Source organism: Plectropomus leopardus, chromosome 16 (assembly GCF_026936395.1).
Source record: "Plectropomus leopardus strain MGB_pleo_1.0 chromosome 16, ASM2693639v1, whole genome shotgun sequence".
NCBI classification, from domain to species: domain Eukaryota; kingdom Metazoa; phylum Chordata; class Actinopteri; order Perciformes; family Serranidae; genus Plectropomus; species Plectropomus leopardus.
The window spans coordinates 4362401-4386386 of record NC_142191.1 but is presented as its reverse complement, the minus strand read 5'-3'; the positions used below and the strand labels follow the sequence as shown (position 1 = coordinate 4386386).

At 43.1% G+C, this 23986-nt stretch overlaps 1 protein-coding gene across 6 annotated transcripts in view; it reads right to left on the bottom strand.

Moving 5' to 3' along the window:
- Positions 1-23986, bottom strand: part of runx2b (RUNX family transcription factor 2b) — a 68521-nt gene that overhangs the window by 26708 nt on the left and 17827 nt on the right. For 4 of the 6 annotated variants that reach the window (XM_088089297.1, XM_042503362.2, XM_088089296.1 and 1 more), the window contains exons 3-5: positions 6491-6753; positions 4941-5097; positions 1931-2035 (exon numbers count right to left, since the gene is read on the bottom strand). In XM_088089297.1, coding sequence (XP_087945423.1) covers positions 1931-2035; positions 4941-5097; positions 6491-6691 — 463 coding nt within the window. In that variant the 5' untranslated portion in view covers positions 6692-6753. The other 2 variants (XM_042503361.2, XM_088089298.1) reach the window with 2 other exon arrangements.

Sequence of the window (23986 nt, the reverse complement as noted above, 5' to 3'; positions counted from 1 at the left end):
GTCTCCCGGCTCCTCTGTGTCTCTGTGTCTCTGTGCGCCGTGGTGCCATATGGACGGGGCAATGGTGGGCGGGTTGTTTGCGATGTGATATTGTTCATTGAGACGCCATGAGATGAGAATATGTTTTTTTTTTATGAATAGGGAGGAGGGTTGGGGAAACAGCTGCATGCCAGACCAGTTGGCACTGACGGCTATAGTAAAGTTTTTTTCCTCCTCAGTTGTTTTTATATGGCCCATTAAAAGGAGCTGATGCTAGCATTCTGCTACCCAGTGTACCCTCTCAGGAATATTCTGCCTCACTTTTTTATTTCTTTGCTCTCAAACCGTCACATGGGAGGCTGAGCGGCTTTCCTCGGAGGTCAACTTAATTAAAAGTCTGTTGATTGCTCATTAACACAATCACAACCTTTTCCAGTAAAAACCTTTTTTTTGCTGTTAATTAACTTGTTTTATTAGCCTGTCACCATTTTAGCTCGGCATTTGCTGCCATTGGCTGAGCGCGCAGTCGTCCACGCCCACAGCTTGGTTAAAGGAGCAGTGCACTGATTCTGAGGTTTGGCCACATCAACAGCAATACGATTATATTTTTTAGCTGCAGTGTGTAGCATTTTTGGTTTTTAATGTTAGACTGGTTTTTAGTGGTTGTACTGGTTTAAATCACCTGGTCTGTTTGTTTTGAAGAGGAGGAGACCTCTGAATAATACGGCTCGCACTTAATAACCTCCTGAACGTCTGGATCTTAAGTTATCAGAGAAAAAAGGTGAGCACACAGATGCCGGGCTTAAGCCCGTCTCCACAATGCCCAACAGCGTGGGAGAAACACTAATATTTAATATGAAACTACTTTATTAAGTGTTTTTAATGGTTTAAATCAACAGCTCTGTTTGTTTTAGGAGAGGAAGAGACCTCCGCAGATAATCTGGCTCCCAGTAAAAACCTCCTGAAGAAACCAGGAGACGTTTTCGCTGGTTGAAATCCCCCTAAGTCTTTCATGCCGTTCCTTTAAAACTGCATTTTAAAAAGAAAACAATTTCCGATCTCCCAAGCGGTTTTAACAGTTTCAGAAGTAATCTCCGTCTGTGCTAACACGCCTCACAATGTAAATCATATGACTCTTCATGTACACTGTGTGTGCTCGTACTGTTGTTTGTTTACTCTTCAGTTGTTTGTTTAATTACAGTAAGAACTTCGGAGATGGCGAAAAAATGACCAGAAACGTATTTGCTTGGACCTACAACAAGGTGGCACAATTACTGAAAGTAACATACGAGCATAAAGCAATCAAGGCGGCAGAAAACAGATCGGAAGTCATTTTGAAGCCAATTCGTAGACATATCAGAGCGGTACTGGGAGCATTATCCATTGCTGGAGGGAGCCATGGCGATGGGAAAAGGTATCGTTTGTTGCTGTAATGTTTTGGCTTTACACATTGTCTGCGTGACTGTTTCCAAAAGTCCCAGTTTCCATCGTTTCCACCCTCCAGACTAAAACCCCCCGAAGGTATTCAAACAAAAAATGGTCAGCAGCGATGTAAATGTAAGCATTTAAAAATGAAAATGTATTAGTGTGGATGCAGCCTTAGTTTATATGAGATGTACTACTCAGCCTGTAAAAACTGTCACAATATGTCTTTTGTGGCTCTGGAGGGAGTTCTGCATAGTTGTAGTTGTGTCTAATTGAAAGGTACAATTGAGTTGCATTATGGGAAATCTAGGAGCCAGTGCTTGAGGGCACTTAGGGACTAAATTCAGGATATTATGACCTCTCGTTCTCCAACTTTGACCAATCTTTTCCTTGTGAATCCCCCACGTTATTCAGTCCATCACAAAATTGCTGGTGCACTCATAAAAGCAAATGAAATCATGTAGTTTTCTGCGTGTGTGTTAACATATTCCCATGCCGTGCTGCGTGTGCGTGCCTTTGTACTCACTCCTGGGCTCACGCGGTCCGTCCACGGTGACCTTTATGGCTCGGTGGTAAGTGGCCACTTGTGGTGGGTTGGTGAATACTGTGATTGTCAGCGTGAAGCTCTTGCCTGTGGTGACATCAAACAACATCAAATGACACACTATCTGCAGAGACAATGACCTGCATTCATCTCTAAACCATCCCCGAGTCACAAGTGTGGCTGTGATCACATAAAAGCCAATACAAACCGGGAAAAAACTTTGAGAGGATTAACGACAGGCAACATTGGCTGTTTGAGAGGGTCTATTTAGGGTTTTTTGGCAGAGCCTAAATGGAAGACTGACTGGAGGAGCCAGTATCTTGTTATCCAGACTTTCTCCCTGTCGAACGCAGTGTGAGTGGGCGAGAGGCATTTTAATAGTCACTTCCTTTCTCGATAATCCCCAGCAGTTGCTGCCTTGGGGTTGAGTGTGTGCGCTCCCATGTGCACGCAACACGAACGCTATGAATCAGAGTGCAAGTCAGCAGCAGCAGTAACGTCTGAGGTATGCAGGCGCGTCACGTAGCCGTGGCTACGTACGGGAAACAGGAAGTGGGGGGCAGGTTGCTGCAGCGACTCATCTGAGCAGCTGTCCATTCAGGCGCAGACACCTACCCGTGCATGTCCTCCCCTCTCCTGCTCTGCACTCTGACTCTGTAAACATGCCTTTCATAGGAGGTGATTCGGGGAGATAGCAGAGCACAGATGCAACAGGTGTTCCAAATACCTGATCTGAGCTGCATGTGGGTGATCTCTGATCGAGTGAGACACCTATGGGGCGTTTACACAAGCAGGTCGGTTCACTTCAGTTCAGCTCAGCTCAGTACGCATTTATTTGTGTTTCCATTGTGAAAAGTTGTGTGTGGTACCTTTAGTACTTTTGGAAGCGTCTACGTTTTCTGTCTCCTCTCTGCTCGGCTACCAAACACACAGATCTAAAAGGTGGAGCTAGAAACGCTGCAGTGTGTCAACACTCAGGGCAGAGCTGCAGCTGGTTTTCATACTTTAGTAAACTATAACTAAAAATAAAAAGATGTTTCAGCAGCAGCTTAAAATAGCTTAATTCACTGGGCCAACTGGCAGCAACTTTTAAGGTGGAACGTTTACTCGTGATATTGAATGCATGAGTTGATGACGTGAATTCATCAACCTATCTTACATGGAGATTAGGGCTGTCAAAGGATTCATTTTTTAAATTGTGATTAATGGCAGAATTTGAGTAGTTAATTGCGGTTAATCACATTTTTTAATCACGTTTTCAATCCCATTATTTTGCATGACAAAACAGTTTTGAAGTCCATATTAAAAAGATAAAGCAATTCTTATGAGATTGTCTTGATTAAGGATTAAATGACAACAAAAAACTACATGGACTAGCAAAAACTGGGCTTGTCTGTAAAGGGGAGACATGTAGGTACCCACAGAACCCATTTTCATTCAGATATGTTGAGGTCAGAGGTCAAGGGACCCCCTGTGAAATGACCATACTGTTAAATCGCCAAAATTTGAAGTTAACATTGGAGTTAATTTCAAAATGACAACTTTGACCACTCCGTCTTTTATTGTCTCTCTTAAATGACATACACTTTTAGTAATGAGTGGATCTTCAGTGTTTAAAAAATATATACTAGATTATGTGAACTGCATATAATCTGATACTCACATGGAGAAAAAAACGTTTCTGAGATTTGTTTCAGTGCACTTTGGCGGCACTAAACTCGTGCTCATGGCAGACAAGGAGTCAATGCATAAACCCGAGATTTAAAAACATGTAAGAGTGCTGTCTGCAGGGGAGACGCTGCACGGATCTCGGGTCCAGGTTCACGTTCATAGGTGATACTTTTGGTTCCAAAGGTACTATACTGAAAGCCTTTGATGGAAACACAGCTGGGTGCGTCACCTCCCTGTCATCATCTGATCTAATTCTTACTGTCAAGGCAGCAGCACTGCTATACTATTAACTCTAATGACGTTATCAAAAGTATCCGATTACTCTCTCTCCTGTCCATCCTTGCTGTCATCGCGCCGTTTCAGCCCCGCGACTATCAATCCATCTCTGCCGGCTCTGCCCACCTCTGTGTGCACGACTTTTAGCTATCTAACATCCTATCAGTTCGCTCTGCTTGTACTTATCTCGGGTATTCATTTCAGACACCTCGTAGTCTGATCTCCCCTGGCTCCTATGTCACTTCCTGTGACAAGATTCTGTGTCACATCTGAGGGGACGCACGCGAGGTGTCTGTGGCAACAAGTACCATCTGCTCTCTGTATACTGTCACCCCTCATCCCTTTCGACCGCTTCTTCCCTTTTTTTAACAGCTTTAACGGAGAAGAAAAGTGACTGCTGACAACGCTTTTCTGTGAGACGTGCAGAAAAGAAAAGCCTCCCAGAAAATGCTTCCAGTAAATTTCGAGAGGCGCATCCTCTGCTCCAAATCTCAAATAAGACGATTCAGTAACAAGGCCGTAAATGATGCAAAGAGTGGCTTTAGTGATGCCAAATATTCTGGGAATGCCATTTGACCCAAAAGGAGTGCGCCTCTGCCTGAGGATATGTGCAGAGCAATCAGCTGCAGGGCTGCAGCACCACCCAACATGTTTATAAGCCTGAGCTGGGTCACGTCAGGTGAACGTTACGGAAGGGATTAAAAAAAAAGGGACTTGTTATCAGATTGACACTGTCTCTTGCAGCTGACTGACACACATCTTATCTCTGTCAATCTGAAAATAAAAGCAGGAAACAGTGGTTTTGACAAAGCCTTTCTGTGCCACCTGGGTTAAAAGATCAAAAATAAACCAAAGGCCCTCATTTTAAAGCAACACGATTCACCACTCAGACTTTAGGAGACGGGCGGTGGGATTTGAGCCCGGAGTTAGAGATCATTATGTGGTCGCCATGAAGGGAATGTGACCACTAATCCACACCACTGAACCTAATAGCTCCTTCTGAGTTGTAGCAGTGTAAAGTGAACGGGGTGTTTCGGGGCCTCACCTCGGCCACTGCGGCCCACAAAGCGAAGGTCGTTGAAGCGAGCCACTTGGTTCTTCATCACACCTGAGGCGTTCCGCAGCTCGGCGGAGTAGTTCTCGTCGTTGCCTGCCATTACTGTGACAACGGTCCCGTCTGGTATGTCTCCAAGGGCGACCACCTGTTGGGGAAGAAAGGTCAAAGAGCAGAAAATCAGCAGAGAGTTTGCATTTTGCTCCCTTGTGCAGTGACTCAAAATTGGTGAAATAAAAACTCAGTGTGCCACATCTCTCCTTCTGTTCATGGTTAAAGAAAATTAGAAAAATTTGATTATAAAAAAGTAATAATAATAAAAGAACTGCTTCAGTTTAAAAGCCAAAACAAGAGTGGAATCAAACCCCGGCTTCTCTGACAAAAGAATTCATCTAATGTGACAGACTTGTTTTACATCATACCATCTTCCTTCCAATTGTGTTGATGAATGGATTTAATTTCACTCCTTGAACGCAGCCTTTAAAAACAAAAAGCGGCGAGAAGACTTGTGTTATCGTTTAGATTCCTGGATGCAGATAAAAGAGCACGAGCGGGCCTACAGAGCAGCAATAATTACAGAGCCGTAGTAATAAGAACGGTTAAATAACAGATATATTTTAAAGTGTGTCACATCTGATTTGGAGCCAGCGCTACAGCTACAAATTTCCACTTTGGTGCGTCTTTGATCCGTCCTCTAAATAATGTCTGTCGAGTAATTAATAGGACCTTTCCTGTAAAATATCATGGGAGAAAAAAAAATTGTCAAGGCTTCAAAAACGCCTCGAGAGGCCTTAAATGTATAAACAATTAGTCTGTGCTGCATGTTGAAATTTTTCTGTCTGTGCTTGTTCGCTCATTAAACCTCAACATAATTACAATAATTTATTGTATAATCATTAAAATAGTAGTAATAGTAGGTTACAATGTGGTTGTAACCCATATGTGACATGTACTGTTTTTTTTTTAAACATAATGAAAATAATTGCATATTATGGAAAACTGTAATTAATTACAATGGAAACAAAGCTTTGATAATTAACTGAACCATAACAATTACAGTTATTCATAGTAAATTAATTATATGTTATTTGTTTGTTTACGAAATGTAAAAACAAAACAATAACAGCATGTGATTTCTTTCCCTCTTTTCAATCTACATCCATTTCACCAAACCTTTAATACTTTTTTGGCCGTTTAAGCACCACCTTTCCTTCACGCTTTTTCATTTTGTAATTCATTTTCTGAACATATAACTACACTACATTTTTTGTTAATTGCTCTAACAACATGTTGTTCAGAAAATCGAGGTGATAAAAAATCAAATGAGACACGAGGGAAGAGGCTACACAACACAAAACATCGGCATCCAACAGCGTTAAATTCATCACGTTTCATATGGGAGTTTTGAATTTAAAAAAATCATGCATTTACTGTTTTCTAAAATCTATTTTTGGCTTAATTTAGCGGGTGTTTGTCTTCCAGCGCACGCGGAATCACACTGTGGTTTACGCTCCTTTTAATTTCACATCACTGAGACTCACCTTAAAGGCGACTGGCAGCGTCTTGTTGCACCGCCAGTGGGAGGGCAAGACCGAGCACAGAAAGTTGGGGCTGTCGGTGCGGACCAGCTCGGCCGGGTGGTCTGCGATGATCTCGGCCATGCTGCGGTTTTCGTGGGGACGCAGTCTTGGCACCGCCGCCGCTGCGTCCGGCTGCCCGGCTGGAGAGCTCACATCGTTCATCTTCCCTGGGACCGGCTGGAGGCTGTTGGACGGCGGACTGAACCTCCGACTGGCGCTGGGATCTACGGGAATTCGCATCACAACAGCGTTGATTATCAAAAAAAGAGAAGGCACCAAGCGCTCTGCAGCTCCTCTCTTTCTTTTCTTTTCTTTCTCTCTCACACACTCTCGGGGAGAAACTCTGGAGTGTGCGCCGCTGCTCGCTGAACCTCAGCGCGCCTGCCAATGGAAACTTCGGGAGCGCACACCGCGTTTCAAAACCCTCTCCACTACAAACTTTAGTGGGCGCCTTCAAACGACAGAAAATATACTTCTCCGGCGAAGAAAAACAACCCCTGAAAACTTGATGATGTTTTAAATGACAAGCTCTTTTTTCAAACTTCTCGGGGGAAGCGTCCATGCGCCATAACGCAGGCGGAGTTGCTCGTGTGTGGATATAAATAACATCAAATAAATGTCCGGGCGCGTAATCGCCTATACAATTACAAAAAAAGCAAAAAGGAACAACCCAGATGCTCTCAGTTTTTGTCTGTCTTCTTTTAGCGAGAAGTCAAAGCGCTGCTCCAGGTGCGTCATTGAAGTCTTTGTGCCAAACTGAAAGGCTCTCTGAAAGCCCGCAGGCGATGAACACACACACACACACACACACACAAAAGTTTTCAAAGTCAAAGGGAGAAGCTTTAACAATACTTAACAGAGCTATTTATAACCTCGCGACGCGTCAAAAGTGTACACATTTTCCGTAAAGTCTCGCGCTGGGTTTGTTTATAGGGTTAAAAAGGTTGAAAAAAGAGAAAGAAAATCGTCGCCGGTGAGATGAAGGAGGCGGAAAATAGAATCCCGTTTTTGTAGCCGTAAATGTGGTTAGTGTTTGGAGGCCGGGGTTTCCCGTGCGCAGGGTTTTTGTGGTTTATATAGCTCGAGCGCCCAGCAATTATTGCGCTGATGCGACTCCAACACGTGGTGTCTGGAGTCAGATCCATTCCCTCTGCCATAATCTATCACGCCTATACAGACCACCGGACGCTCTATACCTTCACGCGGAGCGACGTTTCACGCCTTTTTCTCGCTCTCACAGATAAGAGTTTCACACACAGCCCCCCCGCCGTACATACCGACATGTTACCGCTGCGCTGCCCCGTCCGCGCGCTCCTGACTCCGGTCATTTCCAGTCAGTTAACACGCATCAGTCCCGTTAATCAGCCCGTGTTGTGTTACCGCCGTGTCCTGACAATACGCGGCTCAGGAGCAGCGTTCAGAGAGCCGAGTCCGGCTGAGAAGTGAGTTACACTCCATGCGGCGGGAGTGAGTGAGTCACCGGAGAGCGGTGAGTCAGGTAGAGAGGCGCAGGAGTAGAGTTTCACTCGGTCGCAGGGGAGAGCTGTTGTGCAGGTGTACAGGTATTCTGCAGCGCGCGGGGCTTTAATTTATGTCTGTGCACTCGTGCGGCCGTTGCTCGTAAACCGAAGGGTCTACTGAGAAAATTAGTTCAAAATCTCTCGTGTCTCACAACTTGTGAGAAATATTTTACAGCTACAATTCACAATGAAATGTAAACTAAATATAACAGCGCCCAAAGATACACTTCTGGATGATTTCAGCCGTGCGTAATTACGCACAACTCACTCACTGTTCATGCACTTAGGTACAAATTTGAGGTACTTTACTTGTGTGTTGCCATTTTATGCAACTTTATATTTGTATCTCAGTACATTTCAGAGGGAATTATGGTATTGTAATCGACTACATTTATTGTTAAGCTTTAGTTTGTTTGCAGAAAAAACCTATATTTAACACACAAAACACACCGTGATTTAATAAAATATGATGCATTGTTATAGATTTAACTGCAAAAAAACAACATAAAGCAGTTAGAATGAGACCAGCTTACATAATAGGAATATACTTACACATAAATGCATATGTTAATAATATTAAAATAATATAATACATTATGGCATAACACTCACAGAAACCTTTTTCTGCTTTGTGAGTGCTGAAGTATTTTTGTACTCCATTCCACATTTATCTGATAGATTTAGTGACTTTGCAGAACAAGATTTCCCACACAAAACAAACCAGGATTTTATAAAATATAATACATTGTTATAGATTTAACTGCCCAAAACAATATTAAGCAGTTAAAATGAGCTAATTCTATACTTGCTTCAACCTTAAAATGATGCCCACGTGTAAAAATATTAAAATAACATGATATATAATGGTACAACAGTCACAATAACTTTTTTCTCCCCCTTTATGAGTGCTAAAGCATTTTTAATTATACCATTTTGAGGACTTTGACATTGTGGTATTGGTACTCATAACTAAATAAGTAAAAACAAAAAAAAAAACTAAAAATAAAGTATTTAAGTCCACTGCTGCAATGTGAAAGATACAAAATACTTAACTTGCATATAATAACATAACAAAGCAAGTCACACAAAAAAATCAAAAAGAAATCACATATTTAGGTGAAATCTTATTTTGAAGAAAACATAAACGACATCCTGATAATTACACATTTTCGCTGTAAGCAAAATTAGCTCAAATCAAAGAAATAAATTATTTTTTAGAGCTTAAAAGTGTGATATTTCAGAGTGTGTGCTGCTCTGCCTGCCCCTCCCGTGTCTACTGTAGAGGGCATCATCTACCCTCTGTGAGACTCATATCTCAGCCGGCTCTCATCACCCACCCCACCCTCCGCCCTGATCACCCATCAGTCTCCCTATGACTCTTTTTCTGAGTGCCACATCACACAGCAGCATGCGTATTTGCCACTCTGTGTTCCCTTTTCCGTGGCTCCCAAAGAGGCTTTTATTGCAGCGAGTCTTTAAGACAAAGGCCTTTGATACTTCAGGCCTGTTTCAAAATAAAAGGGACCTCTGGGAGGCACAGCTGTCAGGTTATTTGGGTCCTGTCGCAGCTTTTGCAGCTTGTTTTTTATATGCTGTTTAGCTCAGTCTTATGCATTTCTATAATAAGGGTTCTGTGCTGAGAGAGAAAAAGCCTAAAGCCTGAAATAACTTGACTTCTTGTGTTTCATAAGTACGTGGGTGTGCACATGCATGAATGTCTGTTAGTGTGTGTGAGGATGTGGGAGGGATATATATAAAGTCTGAAAGCATTGACATGCATCTGGCACCTCGTCATGTGGACGGCGAGGGAGGGAAAGAGGAAAAAAAAAAGAGTGATTGAGTTACACTTCCCCTCCGTGTGCCCCAAACACCAGAAATATGGTTCACATTGTCCAACATTCTCAAAGATCAACTAACAATTCACGGATGGATAAATGCGAATAGTAGTAATTAAATCTGTAATAGTGATAAACACGGCCTTGCAGGAACCGTGGAGCCGGTTATTCCAACAGAGTTAAGTTTCAGCTCCGATAATATCATTTTTTCACCGCTGAATACATTTTGGGGTAATGTGGAAAACATCCTTAATGTTGTAGTGGAATTTAATTTAGGAAATGTTAGGGATGAAGTCAATTTCATGCCATCAATTTAATCAACCTAATTATTTATAATGCATGTGTGTTTTACGTTATTTAAGTGAAATTTGAACTGTTTTTTCTTTTTATTCCAAAAAGACACTAAAGAAATTTCACACTCCTTTTTTTGGCCAAGTCTTAAATTTGGATTTTCTGCACCCTGTTATTGTCCCATCAGACGCAGCAGCAGCAGGAAGAGCCTCTTGATTTTCCCAGCCTGGTCCCAGGCCCCGGCCGCCCCCTCCCTCCACCTCCGCCCCGGTGTAGTCGTGACTTTAACCATGACAAGCTCAACTCATCAAAGAGTGTTTGTCCCATCTGACTCCGCTTTGCCTCTGCGCTGTACGTCCAGCATCTGTCTTCCAGCTCCCTACAGGATACGACCGTGCATTCACACACAGCGAGGCCTGCTGCTGTCTGGCTCGCTGTCACTCAGAGGTAGGGCGACCTCTGCGTTTGAAATGTGTCGTTTGAAGTCTCGGAGATGTGAAGGAGACACTAGAGAAGGCGTTAATGTGCCAGAATACGCCGTTCAATCAAAACAAAACAAAAAATGCTTCTCCGCCTCACTGTCCTGGATTTAACCCAGCCAAAAAATTAACTTCTGATTAAACTTCACGCAGTATTGAACTTTTTTTTTTGATATTCGACCCATCCCGCTCAGTATTAACAAACTTAATCTCATGTTGTAATGAATCCAGCATAAAGCTGTTCATTCAGAGCGGCTGCTGCTCGCCTGGTGCACAGCTGGATCGTCTCTCTCAGCTCTGGTATTATTCATCTACTGTGTTACACTGGCTCCGAGTCATTGCACAGTAGGAGAAGTCACTAACAGTGAAGAACCACAGTATACCACATTGAGCAGGATGTGCAGTTTTATGATTTATGGTAATATTGTATTTCTGCCGCTCAGTTTCAATTATTTGTTTTCAATAAAAATCAAACTCGGCTGACACTCTCTGGCTAATTTTCCTGTCGAGATATCAAGCGCGTAATAAAAGTTTCTGTTCTCGTTCCCACTTGGAATGACAAAGAGTGTGCGAACCGCTAATATGTACACACACGCTTTTAATGCTGTCAGCAAATGAACCGTGCAGAATCTCTCGCTTCCCTTGTCTTTTTCTTTATAACTGTGCGTCTGTCAGCGTCTATACGTCTCTCCTGCTGGTTTACAAAGACACAAACACGCGGAGATCCTCAGAATTAACACCTCGTTGGAAAAGATGACAGGACAAACAGAGCTAATGCTAAAAAATACATCAATAGTCTCATGCAACAGTTTAACCCTTTAAAAACCCAAGCAAATTGGTTTGATTTCTTTCAATATCATGGGGAGAACTACAAAAGACGAGGCCAAAAAATGATCAAGAAATCAGTAAAAAAAAGTTCTAAGAAAATTACGTGAAAAAAAGCAAAGAAATTCAAAAACAAACAGAAAATGTCCTGAGTGCTGAATTTTCTGACATTTTAAAATTATTTTTCTGATAATTAGTGTTAATACCTCGCTGGGAAAGATGACAAACAGAGCTAATGCAAAAAATAGATCAATAGTCTCATGCAACAGTTTAACCCTTTAAAACTTCAGCAAATTGGTTTGATTTCTGCCAATAAAAAGAGAAGTTCACGAGTAACGAGTAAGACATGGCCCAGAAATCAAATTAGTAAAAAGTTTTTTAAACAAATTATCTGAAAATAAGCAAAAATAAACAGTAAATAAATATATATTATAAATATATAATACATATATTATTATGATGATTATAAATATTTTCTGGACATTTTTCTAATATAATTTAATAATAACCAGCCCAGCCCCTGCTTCTTTTTTATACCTAATTTTCATATCATTTTCTTGTCACCTTTTATTAATTTCTTGCAATCTGTGGGACAGTTCTTGCCAACTTGCTTATTGCCTTTTCACTCCAGGTTTTTGAAATTATTCCAACCATTTTCTCTTGTTCCAAAGTGTAAAATAGCTTTGGAAAGTGCTTAAGAAAACTGATGTCGATCCCAGTTTAAAGGGTTAACCAGGATTATAGGTCTATGTGTCATTCACACGCACGCAGTGGCGCCTCCAGAAAATTTCATAATGGTGGCCAGAGGGCGCCACTGAAAACATTGGAGTGGCAAAACCAAAAGCCCAAACTTAATTACCGAATTACAATGTTTGTTTGTAATAACGTCTGGCTAGAAAACCGCCGCGTCACGTGCACAAAATAAAACCGTGCTGAGCAAACGTTGCCTCAATTGGTTAGGGGTTAGCCACCTAAAAAAGGCCAAATTTAACCGTTTAAATGTAAGCTTCAGGATATTTTCTGTACTTGCTGTCAGGCAACTCTTTCCGATGAGGAACTGAAGCCGTTATCTCGAAGCAACCAGACTCCATTGACAAAAATCGTAATTTACTTCACATAACATGGGAGTTGCCTCGCTCAGATAGCGTGTGACCTAAAGCAGTGAAAACATTACAAATATACCGTACACTTCAACTTGTATATATAAACTTTTTTTGTAATATGTACATTTCAATAAATTTTGTGTTACTGCCTCATCTTGAAACTTTGATAAATAATTGACTCTTTGTTTTTATCTTGGTGTTTTTTTTAATGTCTGTTTATTGTTGTTTCATTGGGGAGGTACCTTCAAAAGACAGTTTTGGATTCTGCACATTTTTTTTTACTTTTTAATTTCTTACTGCCTTTTTTTTAACACACATATATGTGAAAATAAATAAAGTAAACTAAAACGAATAATGATCTTTTGGGTGGGTCATTTTAGTGGCCCTCGCCCACAGCAGTACGTCGCTCAGCTTCCGTTCTGGTGAATTTGGTTTATCGGTAACAAAGCAACAAAGACCATAAAATAAGCACAGCAGAAACGTCAGAGAGATCAGAACACCCTGTTTAACTCTATATCTTTACACATTACACTTGTGGCTAAAAAATGACAACAGAGATAAACAAGTTTACTGATTTTACATATCTCTGATGGATAGATATGACAATAAAATGCAAAAAAAACACCATTCTGACTTAAGTTGTGACTCATACTGCAAGCACTACATCGGCCCAATATGCGGATAACGTAAAGCTCAATCAGGATGGCTGCGGCCCCCCTGACTGCCCCTTTGGGAGCAGCACTGCATGCACACGCTTTCACATTTGACAATAAACATATATTTGCCTATTAATGCAAACACATGAGAGCAACACTCTTCTTTCTCCTCCCTTTCACGAGCTCATACTCTCATCATTCAAGAGGAAAAGTACAGCCACTTAAGACTCAGGATAAAGGCTCCATTTCACAGTGGTGCATTTTTCAAGACACTTAATTATAGCTTTCTAGAGGAGGGCTGTGACGAGGCCCAGGCTCTTTCAGCTCTAACGGGATGTTTCCATGTTTGGCAGGCCACCAGCCAGCCGGCCTGCCAGCTAACCAATCAGCGAGCCCACCGGGCTCGGCAGCAGAGCGGCCAAAGATCCAGTCCACTAGCCAATCAACCAGGAGAGCAGAAATACGGCCACAAAACTAGCCTGCTAGTTAGACTCGGGCTGGTAGCCGGCCAACCAGGCAGTCAATTAGTGAACCGTGCTCGCCACTAGAAGAGGATGACGACGGGCAGAAACTTAACTCCTAGTGACCTCACCAACCTCACCGACTCACATCCACGCACTGATCACAGCTAAGCCCTTAATGACTGTTTGTCACCGAGCACCGTGACATCACCGTGAACTGTTAGGACGAGGTCGGCACGTTCTGCGGTGTGCGTGTGCGTGCGTGCGTTCCCGAGAGACCATTATCACTGTGTGTAATCCAAGTTCTGTGTTTGCTGGAGTGGCTACAGAGTTTAATGTATTTATTTCTCAGTGCGAAACGGCGATACAGACAGTCTGATATTTCAGTCTGCTGTTGAAATGGCAGCGAGCAGCATGGAAAGAGATGGAGACATGGAGGGGGCGGCTGCTCACTGCTTGTGGCAGGAGGGTAGAGAGGGAGGGAGGGAGGGAGGGAGGAGGGGTATAAAGACAATTTCCTCTCTGCTCTTATTGCTCTGACTGTCTGCCGCCTACCGCCTTCACGGAGGTCCCTAATTGAGATCACTTGTACTTAAAAATAGGAACAAAAAAGGAACTTCTGTGGGCTGGGAGATGGAGAGGAGAAAATAAAGCGGTAATATGTGACGAAGGCTGCCATTAAAGAGTCCCAATGATAGATCAGAGCGACTGGGGCACACGGAGCTGAGAACTCTTTCTCCGTCTGCCAGCGAACCTTCAGATGTTGACGTGTCACACACCACCTGCTGTCACAGCGCTACAGCCGCGCATGTGGGGGAGTGTGTCTGTAGGGTTTTTGTGTGTGTGTGTGTGTGTGTGTGTGTGTGTGTGTGTGGTTCTTTGATGGGGGAGAGTGACAGTGCCCGGGGCCGAGGCCAGACTTATGCCAAAAACAGGGAGTTCAGTTTTTCCACTTATGTATGTGAGTGTGTACATTAGGTTTTGTCTTTACATTGACTACATTAACGCACACAAATATTCCACCGTTTTCCAGAATAGGGGTCGACTGATATCATTTTTTCAGGGCCGATATTAGTAGTTAATGAGTTAATTAGTAGTAGTTAATGAGACTGATAACAGATATTTGTTAACGATATACATTTATTATAACAATGGAAATATTTCTGTCAAAATTTAGATATTTATTTATAACAAACTGCGACACAAAACGTTGTTTAAAATGCCTTCAGCAAACGTTTAATCAAAACTAAAAATGGTGCCTATTAACCCTTTAGAACCTGGATCGACATCAGTTTTGTTGCGCTTTACCCAAAAAGAGATCAAACATGCAGTGGTGATGATGCTGTCTGTAACACCTAAAATACGCAGAAGCAGAGACCTGAGCCTGCATGAAAACAGCATCACTTTCTGCATGATAGACTGTGAAGCAAACTTATTTCATAATATAGAGGTACGGGGGCGTGGCAGTATGCTGATTGAAAATACTGTTCACATGCCTGTAAGTTAAAAATGACTGATTAGGGCTGCACCCTGAGAGACGCCTCAGTCGACTCAGATAGATTCACGTTGAGCAGTCTGTTTGTTTGTTTTGTCGGTTACCGTGCGGTGGGACGTTTTGGTCCCAAGACTTTGCTGCAGAGTGAGAGCTCCTGACTGTCACGCTACTCTTTGGTACAGGCTGCAGCGTCCTGCAGTGACACAGAGGGAGAGACGTCTGCGCTGTAAGACTCTGAGACAGTGTTATCTTGTCTCTTCTGCTTAGAAGTGATGAATCTGCAGCTCACAGCAACTTAATACAATATACTCTCCGGCTTTTGTTTGATATCAAGTGTTGCTTTGTGATCTGTTGTTAGAGCTTGTTTACTGTATCACATGAATGCCGCTGTCACACTGAATGTCCCACTGAACTGCGTTAAAACTCCAAAACTTTGCATTGAAAAAAAAAAACAACCGCAAACTAATCGCTAAATATTCATATTGAACAGCCAAATCTGATATAATTGACATACAGTGCAAATTCTGATGACTAAAATATGCATGCTGGCAAGAATAAGACGGGTCTGACGGTACTTATTTTGAGTGCAAAGTAAGACAATGAATATTCATACTTGCATCCTCACTTATTCCCGATTCTACTGCTTTATTTCATTATATTTATCTGTTGCTTCTACTAGTTTTAGATTCTTGTGTCCTATTTTACTGCTGCATCAGTGGGACCTCAGTACTGAGTTTCAATCCCTCTCATGTACCTCATGTTTTGGAAGGACGATAAACCTTCTTGAATCTTGAATTTCTTTTTCATCGAAAGTGCAAAAAACGGAATATTTTGTGCATTAACACTCTGCTGCAACAAAATACCTGCACAGTGATCAGGCATATTTGGCCGCCCCGCTCTGTGCAGCCATTGTGTCATTACTTCTGCTATTATTAGTCCTTCGCTTCAATTCAGCCTTTCCACCAATCAAACCCTCCCCGAAGCTGCCTTTCCCAGACTCAGCCCCGGAGCGTCCCCAAAGGCGTGCTGGTTTCCCCTTCAAAGCATCTATCACTCAATCAGGTCTGATCGTGCTATTAATCAAACAACGAGCCCCCTCCTCGGAGACCAGTTTGAAGGATTGGCCTGGAGGAAACGCAGCGTATCCAGGAGTGGTACCGCACCGCGGCTGGGAACAGGAACCCTGTAAAGAGCGTTTTTCTTGGACCGAGACCCTCTGTAGGTGCTAAAGACAATACAGACACTCGGGCTAGGCCAACATTCCACTTTACACTTTTCCCTTCCTCTGTGTATTTCACTGGTCTACTTCCCCTCTGCAAACTAGCCGGCTAGTATCAAAATATTTATAGTACATCTGCAAGACATGCTGTTCTCATGTATCCAGGACCGTTTAGCCCTGTGTTCATTATGCGAGGTAAAACTAATACCAGATTTATAGGGGGAGACTTCTCTCTGTTCTCCCCTGTTCGTGCAGCGCGATCGAGGATGATTTATGTGAGGCGGGGAGGCACAGGCCAGATAGATAGAGTGACTACACGGCGAGAGGCAAACACGCAGCGGCCCAGACTAGCACTCGCAGGGGGGCTATCGGCTGTCACTCGCCCGTTTCCACTGCTCCTGTTTTGGGACTGGAGGACGACAGGACGGCGGCTGGAGGGAGAGGAAGGAGGTGAGGATGTATGTGAAGGGATGCCCAGGTGCACTGGGTCCAAATCGATATAAGGACATGTAAAGAGGAGCCAGACGAAGGGAAAAAAAGTCTGTCATGGATGCTCAATTGCACACAGACATAAACAGAGCCGGGATAAACCCACGCCTTGAAATGTACCATATGCATTTTTTTGTCTCCGAGTGTTTAAATGTGTTAAATATACTATCTGTTTTGCTTGGCCTTCGTTGCAGCCTGGGTATCATGGATATTACTGTGTCGAATAAGTTCTGGCATTGCTTTGCTGCTTCATTCCTGGGGGGCAATCAACGTCAAAACTGTCAGTCCGGCATGTCCAGCACCGAGACAACGGCCAATCAGATAATAAGGAAATGAAAAAACAGTCCTGGGCAGGCACGGCGTGCAGCCACAGCACTGGGCGTGCATCGAGCACTCAACTTCCGAGGGTTTGGATCTCGCTCTCCTTTTCTTTTTTTTTTTCACGATTGCTTCCTGATCGCGGTCCAGCTCGGAGCGGCTCCAAAAACACCGAGCATGAACTCTGCAACCCGGAGCCATACAGAACACACGAGCTCGGGTTCCAGACCATTTCAAAATGGCCCCGGGAAGATGCTGAGAAAATGTTTGAAGGCCTTACATGAAGCGTCTGTTGTGCCGAATGAGTTAACAAATTAATTTGAGAGTGTCACCGCTGATGCAGCAAACTCTTTGCCGAAAAACCTTAGTCTGTAATTACAGTGAGCCTATTAAGCTACTGGTCAGAAGTGACTCACAACAAGGTGGGGGGAGGGAGGGACGGGTGGACGGAGTTCACTTTCATAGCTTCCAGCCTGAGATGTCTTCAGACAAAATCAATTCCAGTCATCTTCGGAAAAGCGGCTTCAATGAAAGAAAACATCAGGAGAGTTTCGGGAAAACAGGATTTCACAGACAATAAATGACTATTGTGTGATTACGCGACCTACGACCCTGTATTTTCCACTCAGAGGTTGCCGGTTATTCCAGGACAGGGCCTTCTCATGTCTGCTCTGCCCCAAGCTGAGACTCGGATGACGCCAGCTTTATAGCGCCTGAATGCAGTCCTGAGCGAGGAGACTCCTCGACTGCTGGCTCCCACGGGGGACATCAATCACGTTGTGAAACGCTGTCCTTCAAACACAATCAATTCTGTGGGTGTTGCATTATAGCGAGAAGTTGACACATAAAAAACCCCTCTTTGGCAACGGCGTTGTTGGGATGTGGTCTCGGGCTGACAATTAAATTGTCCGCTCGGAATATGCTGTCACTCTGGAAGCGCAGGATTTATGGCGAATAATTTTCGCGAGAACTGATCATCTTAAATGTTTTAACTGGGTTTTATGGCGTCATAGATCACTCTGATATGTTCTGTGGTCCTCGGGGGACTGACAGCTGTCCCCAGTAGTTGCATTTTCAGACAAATAAAAAAAAGCCTCCTCTTACTGAGAGAAAAAAGTCCACCACCAAACTTTTAACAACTTTCCTGCAAGGCGCAAATATTCCACGCTTTTAAAAACCACAATCACACAAGCATCTTTCAGCAGCTTCTACCAGCAAAGAAAACCTTAACATCACAATAAAGGTTAAAGCTGTAAACATTAACCCCATGTTTACATTGCAAGGGACTCTTTTTCATTAGTAATTGCCTCACACTGTGAGCCTGATGATCGGGTAATATTAAGATCAGCCCTCAGGGCCTGCTTCCCTCTCAGTCTCTCCTATGTCTATAAAATCTTTTACTCGCGGCTCAAACTGCAGCACAGACCAGCTCCCATTAGATTGTGTGTGTGCTTTCAGAGTGAGCCTCTTTAATGTGCGCAGGTCATGTGCTCCTGTGTGTTGTGGGTATGTGTGTGCGCAGTATGTGTGCAGCAGTAAAGGGGCTGGCTCTGAGACTTTGGTTAACCGGACTGTAATTTGGAGGCCCAGTGAAGACTCCCAGCAGCCTCGCTCTGTTTGTTTACCAGAGAGACCGACTCTGCTGCATCTGCAGGGTCCTGCAGGAAAAGGGCGTGTGTGTGTGTATCTGTCTGGCTTTGTGTGCATAAGTGTGTGTAGGTGTAGTCATGTGTGTAATGCTGTATTCATGTGAAAGTAACATTCTGCAGAGTATGTAGAGATAAATTTGTCTGCGGGCACCGGAAAAATTATTTAGACCAGCGGTTCCCAACTGGTAGGTTGCGGACAAAAAGTGGGTCGCGGGTCCATTTTTAATGGACCACAAGTGACTAGTGACCGTGTCAAGTTTGTGAAAAACACACATTATTTTGAAGTACTGTGAATATGCAGCAAAGAGCTTTTATTTTGAAGTGCAGTAGAGTGAGAAAATATATTTTGAGAACAGTAACTATTTCATTGCCTCGTTCTTGGCATTATGTGGCCTTTTTTAAAAAAAACAAAAAACGAATAGGTCTGTTCTTTATTTATCAGAGGACGGGGTCGCTCTTTTTTTTCTTTTGAGCTTTCCCAAAGCTACATATGTTTCCTTGAGCCTCCTTAAGTGTTGAGTTGAAAAATTCAGGCAATTTCTTTCCCCAACAGAGGTCCAGGTTACGCCCCTGGTTTAACCCTTTAAAATTTGAGCAAACTGGCTTGATTTGATTCAAAAACATGGGAAGAGGGCAACAAGCATACTCAACAGCATACTTAGACATTTTCCATTGTATATTGGTAATATCTAACCCTTAAGCTAATTTTCAGATCATTTTCTTGTCACCTTTTCCTTTATTTTTTTGCAGGATTTTTCTCGTCACGTTGCTCATTATGTTTTTTCCCGTGTTTTTGAAAGAACATTTTCTCAGGTTTCAGAGGTTCAAATGCTGGTAAAAAGGCATCTGAATGCAGAAAACTGATGTTAACTAATTGCACTTTATTCTCACAATATGTTTTATTTCATTCTGCTTTAAGCCCACGTTATTTACATTTTGTTAAATAAAATCGAGTAGATGGTCATTTCTCTTATGTGCGGATCTTGAACTAATGACTAAGGAGAAATCTGGCTGGACCTCTGACTTTGACTGCACATTTCCTTAAATGAACATATTTTCGAATGCACTTCTGAACTAAAGCTCCCAATTAAGCAAAAGAACATCCCTCATTCTTGTCTCTCCACCTTTAAGCTGCAGTAAATCAAAGCCACAACACTCCACCTTTTCTCTCCTGACATGCTAGCTTTGTCATAAATAATAAAACAACTTCACAAAAAAACACCCTCACATTAAAAAGTGTTTGTCAGCAAAAAATGACTGCTATTTTTGTTTGTGCCGAGAGTAATTCTCCCGAGACCAAACTGCGCGCTTTCTGTCCCATTTGGGCTTTTTTTTCTCCCCCCCCCCCCTCCCTCCACCAGTCCTCCTCCCGAGCAGGAATAAAAAGAAAACAATGCGATTCAAAAGGCCGGAGCTCCCAGCCTGTCATTTAGCTGTGACTTTGAATTGTCTTTGCTCTGCGTGAGCTGTTTTCTCTCACACACAGAATTGTTGCAGCATCCTAAAATTCCATCACGGGAGAGGAAGAAAGACAGAGGAGGAGAGGAACTTTCAAAATATCACTCTAATAAAATATTCCTGCTCCTCTGGGATCCTCCTTTGCTCATTCAGCATCAGGAGAAGTGAAGTGGAAAACGCCTGTTATTGGTCTCCGTCCAAAAGAGAGAAAAGAGAGAGAGACCTATTTCCTTTGGGGAAAGACAGAAAATAGAATGAGCGGCGCAACAGTTGACGGAAAAAACTTTTAACTGCGACAACAAAATGAACTACAGACGACTGTAAGAGGGCAGCTGTCTGGGTGAGTGACAGGATTCGACTCCAGACTGAAAGCCCGCTCCGGCGAGGATCAGACGCCGCGTACGTATATAGACTTTGATCACGCAGCGCTGCTTGTCGGAGCGGCATGATTGGATTGAATATGTGTAAACTGGAACAGCTCGGGGATCAACATAAAACACAGCAGCTACAAGTTCTCCAAAGATGCCAGCCTCAGTGGCAGGAGAGAGAGGAGCGCTTTGAAAACAACCTGAAATGTAACGTAGGGGATTTTTGCAGTTTTGTAACATTGCTGCACAAGCAGAAATTTTTCAAAACTTTCCTGTTTTTTCACAGCGAGAGTCACGCAGAACTTCTGAATATTTGCAGCAAAGTTGTAAGACAGTAAACCCAGCCGGCAACACTTTATTTTAACCCCTTGTTTGGCATTTCTAAGCAGAATATCAACACTTTTTAACACACCCTCATGCAGTTAAGTCTTTTCATGTATTTGTCAACAACTTCTCAGTTTGACGTTACAATATACACAACTGTAATCATTAAAAATGTAGATTTAAATGACACATTTGACAGTATTTGTTTCTTGTCTGTATTAAATAACTATCACTCTGATTCAGGGAGCTTTTTGTTTGTTGCGTGGCGAGCTTCGACTCGTTATACTTGCATGTAAGTCCAGTTCTGATTAGATTTATGAATAAATTCGTCTCCGTCACTCTCTATGACCGCTGAGCAAACGCTGTCTGCTGATGAAGACCATGAGATCTGACTGAAAGCTCCAGAAAAAAATGGATTTTTATCATGCTTCATAAAAGGAGTTATAATCGTTCACTAATACGTTAATGAAAAACGTAAAATGTCCAAATATCTGTTTATGATTCCACCGTAGTGAGTTAGAAGCACACCTTTTTTAAGAATTTATATGCTGCTTATTAATACTAAACAGGGGTTGAAATCAACTGTTTTCACGTCAGCTCGAATTTTTTGGTTCTTAATCTCACTTCACTTCATGCTTGTTTCCCTCTTTTCTTTCTTTCTCCTTGTCGACCCCTCCTTCGGTTTCCTTCTTTTCTTTCTTCCCTTGCTTTCTTCCTTTCCTTCTTCCTTCCATCATTTGCTCTTTTCTTGACTACCTTACTTTCCTTCCGTTTCTCTTTCCTTCGTTCGTTCCTGTCTTTTTGTCTTCTTTCCCCTTTTTGTTCATTCGCATCTCTGTCTTTCTTCCTTACTTTCTCTCTTTTTTCCTTTCTTTTGCATCTCACCTTCCTTTCCTCTCCTTCCTTCCTTCAAGTCTCTTTTGTCCTTTCCTTCTCTTCCTCTCCTTCTTTATTTTTCTTTTCTTTCTTTTGCACCTGCCTTTCCTTATTTCTTTTCTTCTCCTTTTCTTTCTTTCTTACCTTCCTTTCAGTCTCTTTCATTCTTTCCTTCTTCATTTTTCATTTCTACCTTCCTTTCCTTTCTTTTCCGCCTCTCTTTTTCCCCTTTCCTCCTTTCTTTCTTTCTTTTCTTCCTTCTTTCTCTCCTATCTTAATTTCCTTTTCTTTTCTCCTTTCATTTCTTTTTCCTTTTATGTTCTTTCTTCCTCCCTTCTCTTTCTTTCAAACCTTTCCCTCTTTCTTTATCTCCACCTCTCCTTCTCCTTCTTTCTCTCTGGAGGCCACTTTTACAAATGAGAGCTACGATTTTTAGCTTCCCTCGTCTCCCTGGAGACTCGTCAATATCAGCTACACACACTCTCCGAGGTTCAAAGACGACATCCCACTACACACACCTACACACACTCTGCTGGCCCCTTTTGTGTCTCTGGGGCAGATTTAATTTCAGTGTCTGTGCACACATTGGATTATGTCTCTATGTGCGCGTGTGTGTGTGTGTGTGTGTGTATGTGTATGTGTGTGTGTCACAGGTGGTTCAGTGCTGCCGGTGACTCTGCTCTGATTATTGCGGTGACCAAAGCATCGCCGCCCCGTCACATTTGTCATCGCCCTGTTCCTGAAAGCGTGGGTGGGAGGGGAAGGATGGCGGGAGGACAGAAGGGGAAGGAGGACGGAAAGGGAAGACGGGAGAAGAGGAGGGCAGATGATGGTAAATGGCCGCCCCCGCGGTGCCATATGGGAGGTGGTCTGAAAGAGTCGGTCTTGAGTTGCAAACTGATCCCTCTCTTTGTATCACATCTCTGTCTCACTTACTCTTTTTCCTCACTTTAATGTTTCTTTCTCCAATTTTCTCACGTTAGCCGTCACTCTGACATGAAAGAATAAACGTGTAACCCCTCCACACACACACACACACACACACACACACACACACACACACACACACACACACACACACACACACACACACACACACAGACCACCATAAAAGGCTGGCGTGGGCGTTGCCGAGTGGGTGGGCACGCTGATTTTCAGGTGTATTTGATCTGTTGTGTTCACACCTCGGCGCTGGCAGGGGGCCCGCTGTGTGGGCAGGTAATTTGAGCAAATTAGGAGATGGGGCCCGTGTGTTATTAATGACACCCCACACCCTCCGCTGCACGTTCACCTATTGTTCCTCCTCTGCACACACCTTTCTTTTCTTCCGCTCCGAGTCCCCACCGGTCCCATCTGCGCCTCCTGCTCTACACCCACCTTCAACAACCTCTCTGGAGGCGCACTGTATGGAATGCACACACACACACACACACACACACACACACACACACACACACACACACACACACACACACACACACACACACGGTGCACATGGGACGGGGGCGGCAGGAGGGGGGATTGGTTCCAGGTGCCAGTTTGAGTGAGAGCATTAATCAAGCAGACAGATCTTGTCACCTTCAGCGCTCTCTCTCTGTCACACCCACACACACACACACACACACACACACACACACACACACACACACACACACACACACTGTACACTACTTCCTGCCACAGAACAAACTCCACTGTCCTAACTCCGCCACATTATTACACCAAACTCCCATTTACAAACATCACATTTCTGTCGTCAAACTGTTTGCTAAGTAGCGCTGGGCGATAAAACAGAACCATAATTATCTCATCATGATTTTCCTCGATTTTATAAATGTTCGATAAATTCTCAATGTATATTTAACCAGCCGTACGCCCGTAGACGGGAGCTGTAGCGCTCTTTAAACATCAGCTACCACCTGCCATTAAGCACAAGAAGAAGAGCGTCCACCTTTCACCGGCCACCGACGAGCGAATAAACTTATTTTTGGTTTGACTGTTTCAACGATGAATAACGTTGCACCGTGACTGAATCCACCACATCATGTTAGAATAACGTTAGAGAAAAACTGCCGTTGAACAACTGTACGA